General features: G+C 37.6%; 1 protein-coding gene across 1 annotated transcript; it reads left to right on the forward strand.

Annotated features, from left to right (window-relative positions):
• The first annotated feature begins 2,587 nt into the window (after nucleotides 1-2,587).
• LOC107823804 (uncharacterized) lies at nucleotides 2,588-9,936 on the forward strand. The gene is made up of 14 exons (XM_016650514.2): nucleotides 2,588-3,251; nucleotides 4,528-5,476; nucleotides 5,559-5,655; nucleotides 5,734-5,854; nucleotides 5,945-6,043; nucleotides 6,132-6,434; nucleotides 6,512-6,619; nucleotides 7,285-7,356; nucleotides 7,463-7,549; nucleotides 7,817-7,888; nucleotides 7,986-8,075; nucleotides 8,360-8,467; nucleotides 8,553-8,621; nucleotides 9,485-9,936. Exons 1-14 carry the CDS (start codon nucleotides 2,832-2,834, stop codon nucleotides 9,557-9,559), a joined length of 2,670 nt encoding a protein of 889 aa, XP_016506000.1. The 5' UTR covers nucleotides 2,588-2,831; the 3' UTR covers nucleotides 9,560-9,936.
• Nucleotides 9,937-17,653: the final 7,717 nt, after the last annotated feature.

The raw sequence follows: 17,653 nt of genomic DNA on the forward strand, positions 1-17,653 counted from the left end.
AGAACATGCTGCGGGGAATAACAGATTCTGACAATAATTCAATGAAGAAGCATAGTAAACACCATAGTTGAACCAAAAGAAATAATGATATAATAACACGTGCACGGCATCACCCTTCGTGCTTTTACTCTCATCCTCACCATAAGAAACAACAGAAACGACACGGCATCATTCTTCGTGCATTAACTCTCATAATCATGGCACGACATCACCCTTCATGCATTAACACTCACATAATATGGCACGACATCACCCTTCGTGCATTAACACTCACTCACAATATCGTGCACGACATCACCCTTCGTGCTTTACACTCTTCCTCACCCAAAAAAATAGAAACAATAACATCCCGGCAAGGGAATCGGTATAATCAATCTCGTTTCAATAGTTAAATTCACAATGTAAGTCTCAACTTGAGTCAATACTCAACAATTACCCAATAACAAGAAAATATAACTAAAATTTGTTCAACATGAAGAATAACCAGCTTAAGCATGAACAACATGTGATAAGAGACACAATGGTCACAAGTATAAGACTCATTTGCATGCTATGACCCAACAACAACGTATAGATACTCGTTACCACACCTATACGTCGTACTAAACAACTAAACACGTAGCAAATAAGACAACAACACATATTCCCTCAAGCTAAGGTTAGACCAAACACTTACCTCGATTCCACGGCCAAAAATCAAGCCTCAATTACCGCTTTATCTCTCGATTCCACTTCCAACCCGCTTGTATCTAGTCATAATTAACTTAATAACATCAATAAATGCGAAAGAACTCAATTCACATGCTTAATTATAGATTTTCCAATATTTCCCCCAAAAAGTCAAAAACCGATCTCGGGTCCGCTTGGTCAAAACTCGAAGTTCGGACCAAAACCCGATTATCCATTCACCCACGAGCCCAAATATGTAATTGGTTTTGAAATCCGACCTCAATTTGAGGTCTAAATCCCCAAATTTTGAAATTACATAATCACCCAATTTCCCATGAAAAACTCGAGATTCTAGGATGAAATCTTGTAAAAAGATAAAATAGATTGGAAGAAGTAAGTTAAGAATCATTTACCTATGATTTGGAGAAGAACTTGCTCTAGGAAAATCGCCTCTTGGAGTTTAGGTTTTGAAAATTTGAAGAATGAATGAAAAATCCCATCCAAGATCCTTTTACTCAGCTGCAGATGTCGCAATTGGGACCAGAGCTTCGCAAATGCAAAGCGCGCAATTGCGAAAGGGCTATCGCAATTGCAAAGCCTTCACAATTCCCGCTGCCTTTGCAAATGCGAGGAAAGTGTTGCATTTGCGATTACAGACCTCGCAATTGTGATCAAATGGTCGTTTTTGCGATCAGTTCCCCTCCCAGACTCCCTTCGCATTTGCAAAGGTTTATTCGCATTTGTGAACTCTGTTGGCCCAGCCTTTTGATCGCATTTGCGATGAAAGGATCGCAATTGCCAAGCATGTAAAGCTCGCAATTGTGAAGCCTGATCTCGCAATTGCGAGATTAGAGGCCTGCAACAGCTGAAGCATACCAACAATATTTCTCCTAACTCCAAAACACCCCGTGGCCTATCCAAGACTCACCCGAGCCCTCGGGACTCCAACCAAACATGCACACAAGTCTAGAAATATCATACGGATTTGCTCGTGCGATCAACTCACTAAAATAACATCTTAATCAACGAATTTAACACCAAAACTCATGAAATTCTCAAGATAGTTCAAAATTTCTATTTTCTCAACCAAGGGTCCAAACTATATCAAATCTCTTCCGTTTTTCACCAAATTTCACAAATACGAATTAAATACTATATTAAACCTGTACTGGGCTCCGGAACCAAAATACGGGCCCAACACCAACGAGATTACACACTATTCCAAAAAATCTTTATATTTTCCAGCACACAATTTTCTTCAAAAATTCATTTTTCGGGCTAGGGACCTCAGAATTCGATGTCGGGCATACGCCCAAGTCCCATATTCTACTACAGACCCTACGAGACCGTCAAATCATGGGTCCAGGTCTGTTTGCTAAAACTGTTGACCGAAGTCAACTTTAATTAATTTTAAAGGCAAATTTCAATATTTTTCTTAAATTTCACACAAAAACTTTCCGGAAACGCGCCTGGATTGCGCACGCAAATCGAGGAGAAGGAAAATGGGGTTTTCAAGGCCTCAAAACCCGGATTCGGATTCTAAAATAAAAGATGACCCTTTGGGTCATCACAATATATCGTTGATAAATGTTGTATCTTTTGTATACATTGCACAAATACATATAATTGATACAAATTAATAACAATTGAATAGTAGTTACGAATGATAATTAGGCATACTATAGTTATTAGGCTCTAAACTATAGTGGCTATGAAACCCAATTTGTTACCAAGTTTATCAAATAGCCGACCACCCAACCGCTTAAACTAAAAATAGAATATATAATATATGCATAACTTATGTATCATATATTTTAATTATATATAATTAATGTATAATCTTTGTATATTGCTAAAAAAAAAAGATAGCGAATACGGCCGGCCGGTTATTTGTGCAAGGATCCTCGAGTGTTTTAGCATATAAAACTAAAAAAAAAAAAAAGAATTCACGTGCCAATCACGTGACACCCCTTACGCCAACACCACGAATTCCAGCTCTCTCACCGTCTCAAACAAAAATACTTCAGAGAGGATAAACCAAAGGCAAATTCTCACTCTCTACTGCTTACACTTTCACAAGGCTCACAATCTCTCGTTCCTTTAAACATCTTTAATATTAGTCAATAATATCTGATGAAATTTACTTTGATTTTTTTCCAAGAATGAACAACCTTACCTTTGACAAAACCTTAATGCCCAACCCCTTCTTGTCAGTTTCATCTTTACACAATTCAAGAATCTCAAAATCCCTTTTTATTCCCAGAAAATCCAATAAAGTTACTGTTTCTCCTTTTAAACATGATAATTCAAGCTCCCTAACAAATGGGTTCTTATCAAGAACTCATTTTTTACCCAAAAAATCCAAGAAAGTTACTACTTTTGCTGATAAATATGATAATTGCAGCTCAATAACAAGTGGGGTTTTGTCAAGAACTGATTTTTATGGCAGAAAGAGCAAGAAAGTTGTTGTTTTTGCTGCTTCTAAAGATGATAGGAGTAATAATAAGCTTGACCAGTGGGACCAAATGGAGCTCAAGTTTGGTAGATTGATTGGTGAAGACCCAAAATTGACCATAGCTAAGGTGGTCTACCTTTTTCCTTGTTCATTTCAGCAAATTATGTTCTTTATTGAAGGGGAACCTTGGAGTAACGAGTAAAGTTGTTGCCATGTGACCATGAGGTCGTGGGTTCACGCCATGGAAACAGTCTCCTGCAGAAATGCAGGGTAAGACTGCGTATAATAGACCCTTATGGTCCGGCCCTTCCCTGAACCCCGCGCATAGCGGGAGCTTAGTACACCGGGCTGCCCCTTTTATGTTCTTTATTGGTTTTTGAAATTTCCTTTGTTTAGTTAAGAAAATAGGTATATGAGATTCGTATAGCCAGCCGAAAAGCTAGTTTTGTATTGAGACATACTCCATCCGTTTCAAATTATGTGAACCTATACGGCTGGACACGAAGTTTAAGTTAAAAATGAAGATTTTATGTTTGTGGTCATAAACGTGCTATAATAGTTGTGTGACTATAAAACTGTTGAAATGTGTGGTCTTAAACATTCCATATCATTTGTGTTGCTACAAAAGCTTGTCATTAAAGATAATATGAGAAGTTTAAGATAGATTGTGGTAATATTGTGTCATTCTTTTTGGAACGGATTGATAAGGATATAGTGTCACATAAACTGAAACGGAGGGGGAGAATGTAGGATTCATATAGCCGACCCAATTAACTAGTTTAGGATTGAGATGTAGTTGATAGTATATATAGTTAAGAGACTTTTTGAATTGTTTAATTTAAATGTGAGGAGCCGAGAGACTTTTTCTACTTGTGTGCTGAGAATGGAGCGTTTTATCCCCTCTAAAGTTTTGAACTTTGCTTTTTTTACCAACAAAATGAGGGTTCTAGAGGAAAGGATAACTAATCGTGCGTCTAAAATTGAGACGTAGTTGATAGTATAGATAGCTTAGAGACTTGTCGAATCAATACAATTCAGATTTGAGTTGTAGGATTCATGTAGCCGACCCAAAAACTAGTTTAGGATAAAGAAGTAGTTGATAGTATATATAGTTAAGAGACTTTTTGAATCAATGCATTTCAAACTTGAGGAATTATGTTACTTTTCTGCATCGGGTGAAAATGGAGTGTTTTATCCCCTCTAAATTTTTAAACTTTGTTTGGTTACCAACAGAATGTGGATTACTATAGGAAAAGAGAACTAATCCTGTATCTGGAATTGTACAATTATAGATTATAAATTGATATCTGCTAATATATTGTGAGTTACTTAGTATTGACCTTGCAAAGCTTTTTGATGCTGTATGTATCTTTCTTTTCTGATAGCGATTCTTGATTTCATAGATAATAAGTAGGAAGACAAACCCAGATGCATCTTATCTTGAAATTGAAGAGTCATTTGGAAAGAAGAAGGGTAAAACATCTGGTGAAATTGTGGAGGTTCCATTTGACGCGTCCCAGGAAAAGAATTCTCTCAATTCATCAAATGGATTAAATTTGGTTCGTCCTGTGCCGAAGAAGGGAGTTAAGTTCGAGGTTGATGATAAACCGCCAAAGACTGAAGGTGATAAACAAAGCCAACCGATTTCAAGGCCTGCTGTAAGTAGGAGAAGTAGTGTTCCGAATGTTATGTTGCGGAAACCGCTAGAGACTGAGGGTGATAATAAACAAAGCCAACCAATTTCAGTACCTGCAGTAAGTAGGAAAAGTAGTGTTCCAAATGTTATATTGCGGAAACCATCTTTGTATTCTGAGGAGGATGAATCATCAAATTTCAAAATTAGGCCAAACTTGACACTGAAAATGGGCAAAGAACGGAAACCTGAGAAGTTTAGTGATGTTACATTGCTGAAGAAGCCGGAGCCAATGAGGATCAACTCTGACAGCAGTGAAAACAATGGACAATCAAGTGATAAGTTTAGTGATGCTACATTGTTGAAGAAGCCGGAGCCGATGAGTATCAACTCTGACAATAGTGAAGATAATGGACAATCAAGCGATATTTTACCTGTAGCTAGCAACGACACTGCAGATTCTAGTCTGAAGGTTTATGCATCAACTAATGAATCCAAAAACAGCTTGCTTCTGAATAAGCCAGAGGTGAGTAATTTGAATCTGAAGATAGATCAAAATCAAGGATCTTCCGAGGATCAGCGTACAGGTGTTTTGGATGAAAATACGTTGAATGCTGCTAACGTTTCTTCTGAGCATACAAGTGTGGCAGAGAATAAACTTGACCAACCGTTACAAAGTAGCATAAGCAAACCTCTTGACGAGCAAGGCTCTGAGACAGGTAACAGGATTCTTTTCTTGACAGATACTCATCTGAAGTGGTAATTTAGCATCTTAGTCAATCTATTTGACTGCTTTTCAAGGATCCCAGCAGACTGATACATGGCCTGCCGAGAGAAGTTCCGACTCCAACAAACCCATGGAATCTTTGGATGCTGCACTTCTTGGAAAACCCAAAAGGTACTTTTGATTTTTGGACATTACCCTTAAATACTTTGCTGTTTAGATTTGCTTGATTAATACTTTGTGCTTCGATAGATTAGACCAACCTAAAAAGGCAACATCAAGCGTTAGTCAAGACACCATGCGTCCTGTCAAATCTGAGGGCTATGGAAATGCTTCAGAGATTGACAACTTCCTGACGAAATCACCCATTAAGGTAGATTAATGTTTTCCTTCTTTCTGCATCAGTTCCTTAACTAGGAAGAAATAACTGTATTGATGAAAACTGAGTGCTGCAATCTTGTAGGAACACGAGGATAATGACTGGGTAAGAGCTGAAGAGCTTGTTAAGAGTGGAGGAAGAGAGGAAGTGGAACTAGTTAGTTGTAGCACCAGAGGCTTTGTTGTAAGTCTACTTATGGAAACTCTCAACTTATGCGCATCTACTCTCAACTTTTTTTTTTCTTATGGAAACTCACTACGTCTTTTTACAGGTATCTTTTGGTTCCTTGATAGGATTTTTGCCATACCGCAATCTAGCAGCCAGGTGGAAATTCTTAGCTTTTGAATCTTGGTTAAGGCAAAAAGGCGTAAATCCATCCCTGTACAAGCAAGGTCTGGGGATCATTGGAGGCTATGATGGTTTTGGTAAGGCAGCTTCTCCTGAGGCCGGAGTAGATTCACAAATTGCTCAAAATGTCGAAGAAGAGGAGATCTCGTCAGACATGAAACTGGAAGATCTTCTCAGGATTTACGATCAAGAGAAACTCAAGTTCTTATCATCATTTGTTGGCCAGGTGAGGAGGGCTTCGTTATTCCAGTCTCAATCTTAGTACTCCGAGTAAGACCATAATTTGTGATCTCTGCCATGTAGAGAGTCAGAGTAAGTGTGGTGTTGGCTGACAGAAATTCGAGAAGGCTAATATTCTCGATAAAGGCGAAAGAAAAGGAGGAATTGGTCGAGAAGAAGAGGAGCCTTATGGTAACAACTTTACCCTTGTTTAAAGCTTGCAAATTTTTTTCTTTATCCAGCTGGCTATCTCTCAAATTTCTGAGCTTCCATAGTATTGGTATTAGTTTTCCTATGTTAAACTGGTCTTGAATATTGTGACCGACTTCAGGAGGAGACCCAACCTGACTTCTTTCTCCTTGTTATATATTGTTCCGAAGAGATATTGAGAAAATGGACAGGCATACTTTCAATAAAGTTAGTCGTTGAGGACAGCCTAGGAGCAACGGTAAAGTTGTCTCCATGTGGCTTATAGGTCACAGGTTTGAGCTGTGGAATCAACCACTAGTGCTTGCATTAGGGTTACCCTCTTGGGGTGCGGGCCCTTCCTCGAACCTTGTGTGAACGCGGAATGCTTCGTGTATCGGGCTGCCCTTTATTGACAACCCCCCCCCCCCCCCCCCCCCCCCCACACACACACACACAAAAAATACTTGTCGCCTTCTCCCACAAAAAAAAAGGAAGAAAAAAAGGGTGATCCTCAGTTGTTCTAGTTGGTTGGGTTTGGAAAGAAGCACAATGTAGGTAAAATTACCTATGTATTTTGGAAATAACTGTATGCTAGTCTCCTCAGTGTTAGTTATTCTGGATCTTGCTCCCTCAACGAAGTCACCAAGCTTGTGTTATTTGCATTGCAGGCTAAACTTCAAGTCGGGGACGTGGTAAAATGTTGCATACAAAAAATTACCTACTTCGGAATATTTGTTGAGGTATATCAATGATGTAGCATGATCTTCTTATGGGAGACACATGACACTTGGCAGTCACTCCAGTTAACTATTGATTACATCTTAAATTTGCAATATTTTAATATAGGTTGAAGGAGTACCTGCTCTAATTCACCAGACAGAAGTTTCATGGGACGCCACTTTAGACCCTGCGTCGTACTTTAAAATTGGTCAGGTAGTTGTTTCTCGAAGAATAACGTTACAAATTTGTAATTCATACCTTTTCTTGTAAAGGTGAAATGAACAAAGAAATTTATCTGATGAATATAGATAAGTATAGTGATTTGAGTTGTGAAAGAGTGATGCTGGCTTAGTTCGTGAATTATGTTGTGCATGTGAATGTATTGCAGGTTAAGCGCATAATATGTTCTATGATAATTTAAGAGCTAATAGTTTTAGAAATATCTTACTTTTACTGTGGAATTTTTTTTCTCTTCTGTAGATTGTGGAGGCAAAAGTTCACCAGTTAGACTTTTCACTTGAGCGCATCTTTTTATCGTTGAAGGAAATAACGGTAATCTATCTGTTTTTGTGATATTATTAAGGGGGTTTTCTTGATATTGTTAGTTAAGGTTGATATTTACCGATGCGTTTAAATGTACTTTTTGCAGCCAGATCCGATGATGGAGGCATTAGAGGCTGTAGTTGGTGATCATGATAATTTGAATGGAAAACTCCAAGCAGCAGAGCAAGATACCGAGGTTTATGTTGTTAGCCTTACAATTGAGCAGTTTTATTCCTTTTGCAACTTCATTCAATTTACTAAAGACACCTTAGATCAATACGCCATGGTTGTCCTCGTTTTCAGATAAAGGGACACTTGTTATCATCTCGAGCAATGAAGTGCATACATAATTCATCATAGTATAGATGATACTCTTCAGAAAAAAGAAGAAGAAATCATTACTGAATCTGATTGCGAATTGCAATATGCCTTTGCATTTGTCTATATCTGATAGTAGAATTTTAATGTGATGTTCGCCAGTGGCCGGACGTGGAATCACTTATCAAAGAATTACAGCAGTTTGAGGGTATTTCCTCTGTGTCAAAAGGACGGTACTTCTTGAGCCCTGGTTTGGCTCCAACATTTCAGGTAACACCTTACATAAGGCATACACAGTAGAACTAAACCATTCTTTATTGTTTTCGGGAGCTTCTAATCATCGATCTGCTATCAGGTATATATGGCATCCATGTTTGAAAATCAATACAAGTTACTTGCTCGGTCGGGAAATAGGGTACAAGAGGTGAACTTTCAAAGTCCTACTTAATTTGCCCCAACGTTAGATCATAAAATTGTTTATCAAATTGTTTTCTTCCTGCAAAAGAAAGGTAAAGTTGCAGTTTTGAAAGCTGTCATGATCAAGATGTTTAATTCTCCTGTTCATATCAATCAAGTGTTGCTTGGACTTCCTTTTTTAATGTTCAGAACTGGTGAAATGTCGTTGTGTTTAGAATGCTAGTATTGTGGCTGTTTTCGTACTATCTTCCGCTTCGGTTTTCTAGTACCTTGTCGTTGTTACTGTTTGTTGTTATTGCTATCGCTATCGCTATTGTTATTGCTATTGCTTTCTTCCATCTATTTTTACGATATATATACTGTTGGTATCATTTTTCTGGCCTTTGTTGTCGATATTTGCTAGTCTCTATTCTTCCTCTCGAGCCGAGGGTTTTTCGGAAACAACCTCTCTACCTCTCCAAGTTAGGGGTAAAGTCTGCATACACACTACCTTCCCTAGACCCCACTTGTGGAGTTTTTCGGAAATAGTCTGTCTACCTCCCAGGGTAGGGATAAGGTCTGCGTACACACGACTCTCCCAGACCCCACTTGGAGTCTTCTGGAAACAACTTCTCTACCTCCCCAGGGTAGGGGTAAGGTCTGCGTACAAACTACCCTCCCCAGACGCCACTTGTGGGATTTCACTGGGTTGTTTGTTGTTGTTGGAACTGGTGAAATGCTTCACAAATCTTAATCTTACGATTTCTTGGACCTTATCACCTTGTTTTCCGACTTGTAACTTTATTGCTACCATTTATTTGAAAATATGTGCATAGGTAACTCTTTTTATGGTAGTACTCAATGGTGATATATGTGCATTGTTTTGTGCAGGTGATAGTAGAAACACTATTGGGTAAAGAGGAAATGAAATCTGCAATTCAATCTTGTACAAACAAAGTTGAATAACCAATCAAAAAATAATAATACTAAGAAAGTAACCAATCTTTCTGTGGAGGCGTCGAACGGATGGTAAGGCCACGAAGCCAAACAAACAGCTACTATGAAAAAAGCCGAAGATATAACAGCAGAAGCGGAGAAAAGAAACTACCTAGGCGGTATCCTATTTCGAACACAAATGATATCGGTTTATTGTTTAGTCCTTTGATATCTGGTGAGCTAACTTGAGGGTTGATTCAAAATAATTTTGGTTATTTTTCTTCTATCTTGTTTGTTAATATATATATTTTTTTACTTTTTCTGATGAGTTAGGAGCTTTTGAAAGGTTTATGGCATGCTTTATGTTTAAACAGCTGCGATTTAATTAATTACACTTCAGTTCCAAATAAGTTGAAGTCGGTTATATGAATTCTATGTATTCATTTCAACTATGTTCAGGTACCTGCTTAAATGTGCAGGGCACAAAGAATTCAATATTTTGGTGCCTTCGTTAATATATAATTATTGTTTTGTTTTTTCACTTGATGTTTGCTATCCGTTTTGGAGTTTGACTTACTCAGATTCACGTCAGAAAGTTCCACTTTAGGGTTGGGGAAGCTTCCTATAAAGGCTACTCTATACATGGGAGTAAAATGCTCCGTATCAAAGATGACCCCATATTCAGGGGTAAAATGCTTCATACCAAAGACGACTTCATACCTAGGGTTCGAGCTCGAGACATCTTGTTAAGAATGAACAAGTACTTATCTTCTCACCACAATCTTTGGTGGTCATCCATTAATGTTTCATTCTTCAGTGCAATGCAAGTGTCCGTTTTTAGGGGCAAGTGAGCAGATAACTATTCTCAGGATGCTATTTAGAGATTAGTCGGTACTTATTTTGTCTTGAATTTGTAAACTAAATCTTAACTTCAGGATAATTCGGAATATTTTTATCCTAAAAAATTGAACTAGAAAATTAAAATTCAGGACGCACTAGCTAATTCCTAAATAGCAGCCCTTTATAGTGACTACCTGATGTCATTTCTACATTTTTTCCATAAACACAACTTGAGCCATGAATTTGGATGGGACAAAAAATTGGCTCATTAAAACTAAGGTATCTTTGGTTTGATTGAATTCATCAACACACACTGTCCTATGCAAAATATATATAATTTTTTTATATTTTTCGGACTATTATTTTTACATCGGTTATATAATATTATTTTTCCAATATTGAACGTCCCTTTGAATATTGCAACAGACTTCCAGATTATTTTCAATTCTCTATGGAAGGTCCCTTCTTGGGGACTAAACTCATATTTTCTTTGTCTCCAATCAGGTGTACTGTACCCGCATTAAGACAAGATTAAATCCGAATTCATATTTGGGATAAAGTGCTTCCTCACAAGGGCGACTCTATTATGCTGGACTCAAACCCGAGACCTGTGCTAAGAATAAAGAAGTACATACTACTTTACCACAACCCTTATATCATTTTTTTCCTTTTTGGGGCATTTATATATTAGTTTTGTTTTTCTTTTTCCAAAAAGACTCAGATTTGCAATATAAAAGAAAGGGTCCGTATACTATATAATATACGATTTGCCATGTTATATTTTATAATAGGATTATATTCAAGAAATTTAGCTAATATTGTATATGAATATTTATAGATGAAAAGACTCATTATTTTGAATGAGATAACGTGTATTCGTACGTGAAGTAACTATGCATCCAAGACAACAACAAATAACTATCGTAAAATAGCACGAGCTAGCCAGTTTTCGGACAGGTAATTAAAAAATAGCCAACGTTTGCCAAATCATTGAAAAATAGCCATTATTTTGCTGCAATACGGAAAGTTCCACCATAATATACTGGAGATTGGTGCACCTATGTATGAACTTCTAGCATATTATGCTGGAACTCCAACACACTAAAAGTTCCAGCATAATATACCGGAGATTGGAGCACTTGTGTATGAACTTCCAGCATACTATGCTGGAAGTCCAGTATATTATGTTGAAAGTACTCCAGTATATTATGCTGGAAATTTACATGTAAAAAAGTCGAACTCAGTATATTGTGCTGGAATATTTTTCGGATTTTGAACAGTGTTTTCGTTCAGATTTATCTTTACATGAAAAGTGGCTAAATTTCGATTACTTTTGAAACTGTAGCTATTTTTCAAGTATCACTCGTAAATCTGGCTATTTTTGAATTTCCTCCAGTATTATCCCATACCGTGGGGTCTAGGGAGGGTAATGTGTACGCAAATTTTACCCCTAACTTGTGAAGATAGAGAAGTTGTTTCCAATAGACCTTCGACTCAAAAAAGTATAAACACCACATTAATGAAAAAATAGGCAACAAGGGACCGCCCAAGAAAAAAAATAATCACATTTGATGAAAATTACAATTACACATCTCTATTCCCAAGTACATTGTTTGTTGTTAAAATAAAAAAGAAAGAAGGATATGACCAAGCTAAAACTTTGATAAATTAGAAGTTATTTAGGTGCTAATAATCAGTTCATTTATCAGGGAAAATTTCACATAAGAACAACTGAGCTTCATACTTTTCAATTTCATAACTCATATTTCAATTTACAATCCAACTCCAATAGGTTATAGAATCACTATTAATTTTTAAAAAAGATTGCTCAAGCTTTTAAGTTAATTTTTTGAATCAGTAACAGTGACTCAAATATTAGTTCAACAAACCAAATCTATTTGGATGGTGAAAATTAAAAATTTTAACAAGCTTAAACATGTGGGTTTAAATTTCGAATTTGATTTTGTGAGAAATTTGGAGTGAGTGTTATTTAGACTTGTTAGAAATAGTATAAGGAGGTTGTATATAAAATTTGAAGTCATTTAATGGAGATTTGGACTGATTTTTAACAAGAATTGCAACTGAAAATCGTGGAAGAAGTTCGTCTACAGATGCTTGTATAATGGTGTATAAAAGTGTATAATAGTGTATAAGATGTGTTTATACACTCATATACACTATTATACAAGATTATATATAATTATACAAAAACTGACTTTGTCTTCTTCCTTGCGTTTTTTCTAAAATTTAACTCAAATCTTACTCAAATCTACTCCAAATCACTCTCCTTTTGATATTTTCAATCAATTGGAACAACACCCAATCCAAACAAATAACAAACTCAAAAAATCCTATTTTTGAAAGCAAAGCTTTGAATAACTTTCAATGGTGGACTTCTACTCTTCAATTTTCTTACATTGCAACTAGGTGACACAAGGTAAGAAGCAACAATGGCGGACGTCCCTTTGAAGCATATGTAGAAGATGTGAGAAGAAGAGAGAGTGAAAGCAATGGTTGTGAGAACACATATTTAACTCCATAGCTTTTAGAAGCAATGGTTGTAAGAATACAAGTTTTGAATTTGTTAATACTTTCAAAATATGTACAATATGAGTTAAGTTGGGTAAAACTTAAAAACATGGGCCATTTTTTTTATTATGGTATGAAGTCATGTGTATTTTCTTGTAATTCTTTCCATTTATTATGGGTATTATGATAAGATACTTCATTTATTATTATTTTCAAGGGTACGCAAATATTATGGACAAATAAGGGGAATAGAGGGAGTATTAAGAGACTGTTTGGATATAAGAATTTTTTCGCTTTTTTTTTGAAATTAGTGTTACCCATGAAATTTCTAATTTTTACTTGAAGAGGAATTTTAAAATTTTTCGAAAATTTGAAAAATTCCCAAAAGCTGTTTTTCAAAATTTTCACTCAAATCACTTACAAAACTTCAAAAACAACCCAAAATTATATTCATGTCCAAACACAATTCTAATTTTCAAATGTCATTTTCACTTGAAAATATTTTTCACATTTTTTTTTTGGAATTTTACAATTCTTATGTCCAAATGCCCACTAGAGCCCGTTTGGACATAAGAAATTTTTCCCTTTTATCAAAAAAAATTTAGTTTTTTTCTAAATCAACGTTTGTTCATAAAATTTTCAATTTTCACTTGAAGATGTATTTTGGAATTTTTCGAAAATTTGAAAAACTCGAAAAGTTATTTTTCAAAATTTTCACTCAGATTATTCACAAAACTTCAAAAACAACCCAAATTTATATTCATGTCCAAACACAACTCTAATTTTCAAATATCATTTTTACTTGAATTTTTTTTATTTTTTTTTGGAATTTTACAATTTTTATGTCCAAATGCCCACTAAGGTTTCGAAGCTTTAATCTAATGTTGTGATTTTGTTGTGTGGGTGTTATTATACAGTTTATAATACAGATATCATATTCACTAATTATGCCTTCCAATTGTTTGACGAAATGCCTGAGAGAAAATAATTTCTATTTTGTATTCATTTCCGAATATGAACTACATTGATTAGGTTTCCTGAATTATTCTCTGATTCAATGATGTGCAGGTCAACAACAAAGGTTTCAAAGCTTGCTGTATGTTGTTGCCTTAGAGACGTCTGTTGTGAGTAATTTTGAGCTTAGTAACTCTGTTCAATTAGAAGAATATATTTCCTTCAATCTAATGGGAATCATGTATTGGTCAAAATCTGACCATCACGACCAAGCCGACCGACACCTCGTCTCAGTAACTGGGCAGTGAAGGTCCACAGACCCCACTCCATTTCACCTCCATGACATTCGACGAATCGGTAAGAGTGACGCCTAAAATCATGACCAAGACACATTAGTGGCAAGAAGACGTCGAGTCAAGCAAAAGGCAAGGATACCCTGACTATATATAGCTAGGGAAAGCTCTCCACTGGGGGGGGGGGGTTCTGCAATTTCTAAAAAAGAAAGACAAAAAGCTCCCTTCTTGTATTCTAGAAAAAAAAGAGGAAATGACCTCGAAGAAAATATGTAAATCTACTTCCTCATCGATTGATGAGGAAGACAATGTCGAATCTTCATAAGATCAATCATATCTCTTTCGTCCCATATGCAATCGTTGTTGTTAAAATTTCGATCTGGAATTAATTATGTTTGACTAAGATTTACCTCTTCATCTTTGATGGATTTGTTCAAAAAGGTTTTAAGTTTTGAGTCAAAAAATTTGGCATCGTCTGTGGGGATTTCTTAGTGAAAATTTCCTAGTTTCTCCTAGATCGAAACCAAAAAATACAATCACTCACCAAAAAGAGCGCGGAGGAAAAACCCAACCCATGTGACACATAGGAGCAGCGCAGAAAAGGAAGAAGAGCCAAGCAAAATCACCAGGCTCGGAAATCTTCGCCTAATCAAGCATCGATACACTAAACAAGGCAAACGGTGTAACCAAGCTATTTTCCCCCACCGGATCACCGGCTGGGAGCGAAGAAAATCTCATCCTAACCTCCCACTCTTTGTCCAGGCAAGCACATAAGACCGCGTGGATGAACGTACACAGGAACACCTCGATCGAAGGGCAAAAATTGCTTCAACACAGCTGAAATACCTCCTGCTGGCAACATCTTCGAGCTGGACGGCAGGAGTCAGACAAGAAAACTATAATGCGTACACAGCACAAACCTAAGCGAAATATCAACACCTCGTATTCACCAGCGTTGCACCATCTGGTGCAAGCAATGCCAAACAAACTGGGACTCTCAAGGAAGATGTCCAACTCTCTAGAAACCGGGAATGACGACGGGTTGGTATTTCGATAAGTTCGAAATAACACCCTTTAAGGCCAAGGGCCTTCGCCAAAAAAGAGAAGGGTTCGACCTCGATCGAACAACAACGGGCGATAAGTTCGAAATAATACCCTTTAAGGTCAAGGGCCTTCGCCAAAAAAGAGAAGGGTTCGACCTCGACTGAACAACGACGGGCTGTTATTTCGATAAGCTCGAAGTAACATCCTTTAAGGCCAAGGGCTTTCGCTAAAAAAGAGAAGGGTTCAACCTAGATCGAATGACGACGGGCTGTTATTTCGATAAGTTCGAAATAACAACCTTTAAGGCCAAGGGCCTTCGCCAAAAAATAGAAGGGTTTGACCTCGATCGAACGACAACGGGCTGTTATTTTGATAAGTTCAAAATAACACCCTTTAAGGCCAAGGGCCTTCGCCAAAAAGAGAAGGGTTCGACCTCGATCGAACGACGAACAGGCGATAAGTTCGAAATAATACCCTTTAAGGTCAAGGGCCTTCACCAAAAAAGAGAAGGGTTCGACCTCGACCGAACAACGACGGGCTGTTATTTTGATAAGCTCGAAGTAACATCTTTTAAGGTCAAGGGTCTTCGCTAAAAAAGATAAGGGTTCGACCTAGATCGAATGATGACGGGCTGTTATTTCGATAAGTTCGAAATAACAACCTTTAAGGCCAAGGGCCTTCGCCAAAAAAAGAAGGGTTTGACCTCGATCGAACGACGACGGGCTGTTATTTCGATAAGTTCGAAATAACAACCTTTAAGGCCAAGGGCCTTCGCCAGAAAAGAGAAGGGTTTGACCTCGATCGAATGACGACGGGCTATTATTTCGATAAGTTCGAAATAACACCCTTTAAGGCCAATGGCCTTCGCCAAAAAAGAGACGAGTTCGACCTCGATTGAACGATGACGGGCTATTATTTCGATAAGTTCGAAATAACACCCTTTACGGCCAAGGGCCTTCGCTGAAAAAGAGAAGGGTTCGACCTCGATCAAACAACAATAGGCTGTTATTTCGATAAGTTTGAAATAACACCATTTAAGTCCAAGGGCCTTCGCCAAAAAAGAGAAGGGTTCGACCTCGATCGAGCGACAACGGGCTGTTATTTAGATAAGTTCGAAATAACACCCTTTAAGGCCAAGGGCCTTCGCCAAAAAAAGAGAAGGGTTCGACCTCAATCGAACGACGATGGGCTGTTATTTCGATAAGTTCGAAATAACACCCTTTAAGGCCAAGTGCCTTCACCAAAAAAGAGAAGGGTTCGACCTCGACCGAACAACGACGGGCTGTTATTTTGATAAGCTCGAAGTAACATCTTTTAAGGTCAAGGGTCTTACCTAAAAAAGATAAGGGTTCGACCTAGATCGAATGATGACGGGCTGTTATTTCGATAAGTTCGAAATAACAACCTTTATGGCCAAGGGCCTTCGCCAAAAAAGAGAAGGGTTTGACCTCAATCGAATGACGACGGGCTGTTATTTCGAAAAGTTCGAAATAACACCCTTTAAAGCCAAGGGCCTTTTCCAAAAAAGAGAAGAGTTCGACCTCGATCGAACGACGACGGGCTATTATTTTGATAAATTCGAAATAACACCCTTTAAGCCCAAGGGCCTTCGCCAGAAAAGAGAAGGGTTCGACCTCGATCGAACAACGATGGGCTGTTATTTTGATAAGCTCAAAATAACACCCTTTAAGGCCAAGGGCCTTCGCCATAAAAGAGAAGGGTTTGACCTCGATCGAGTGATGATAGGCTATTATTTCGATAAGTTCGAAATAACACCCTTTAAGCCCAAGGGCCTTCGCCAGAAAAGAGAAGGGTTCGACCTCGATCGAACAACGATGGGCTGTTATTTTGATAAGCTCAAAATAACACCCTTTAAGGCCAAGGGCCTTCGCCATAAAAGAGAAGGGTTTGACCTCGATCGAATGATGATAGGCTATTATTTCGATAAGTTCGAAATAACACCCTTTAAGGGCAAGGGCTTTCGCCAAAAAAGAGAAGGGTTCGACCTCGATCGAACGATGATCGGCTATTATTTCGATAAGTTCGAAATAACACCCTTTTAAGGCCAAGGGCCTTCGCCAAAAAAGAGAAGGGTTCGACCTCAATCAAACGATGACAGGTTGTTATTTCGATAAGTTTGAAATAACACCCTTTAAGGCCAAGGGCCTTTGCCAAAAAAGAGAAGGGTTCAACCTCGATCGAACAACGACGGACTGTTATTTCGATAAGCTCGAAATAACACCCTTTAAGCCAAGGGCCTTCGCCAAAAAAGAGAAGGGTTTGACCTCGATCGAACTATGATGGGCTATTATTTTGATAAGTTCGAAATAACACCTTTTAAGGCCAAGGGCCTTCGCCAAAAAAGAGAAGGGTTCGACCTTGATCGAATGACGACGAGCTATTATTTCGACAAGTTCGAAATAACACCCTTTAAGGGCAAGGGCTTTCGCCAAAAAAGAGAAGG

The sequence above is a fragment of the Nicotiana tabacum genome, chromosome 5 (assembly GCF_000715075.1).
Source record: "Nicotiana tabacum cultivar K326 chromosome 5, ASM71507v2, whole genome shotgun sequence".
Lineage (NCBI taxonomy): Eukaryota > Viridiplantae > Streptophyta > Magnoliopsida > Solanales > Solanaceae > Nicotiana > Nicotiana tabacum.

Bases quoted from the DNA above. Each gene is read 5' to 3' on its own strand.
- LOC107823804 (XM_016650514.2), top strand. From the start codon at position 2,832: ATGAACAACCTTACCTTTGACAAAACCTTAATGCCCAACCCCTTCTTG. The intron at 6,620-7,284 runs GTAACAACTTTA...TTTGCATTGCAG, and splicing joins AGAAGAAGAGGAGCCTTATG to GCTAAACTTCAAGTCGGGGA. The intron at 8,622-9,484 runs GTGAACTTTCAA...TGTTTTGTGCAG, and splicing joins CGGGAAATAGGGTACAAGAG to GTGATAGTAGAAACACTATT.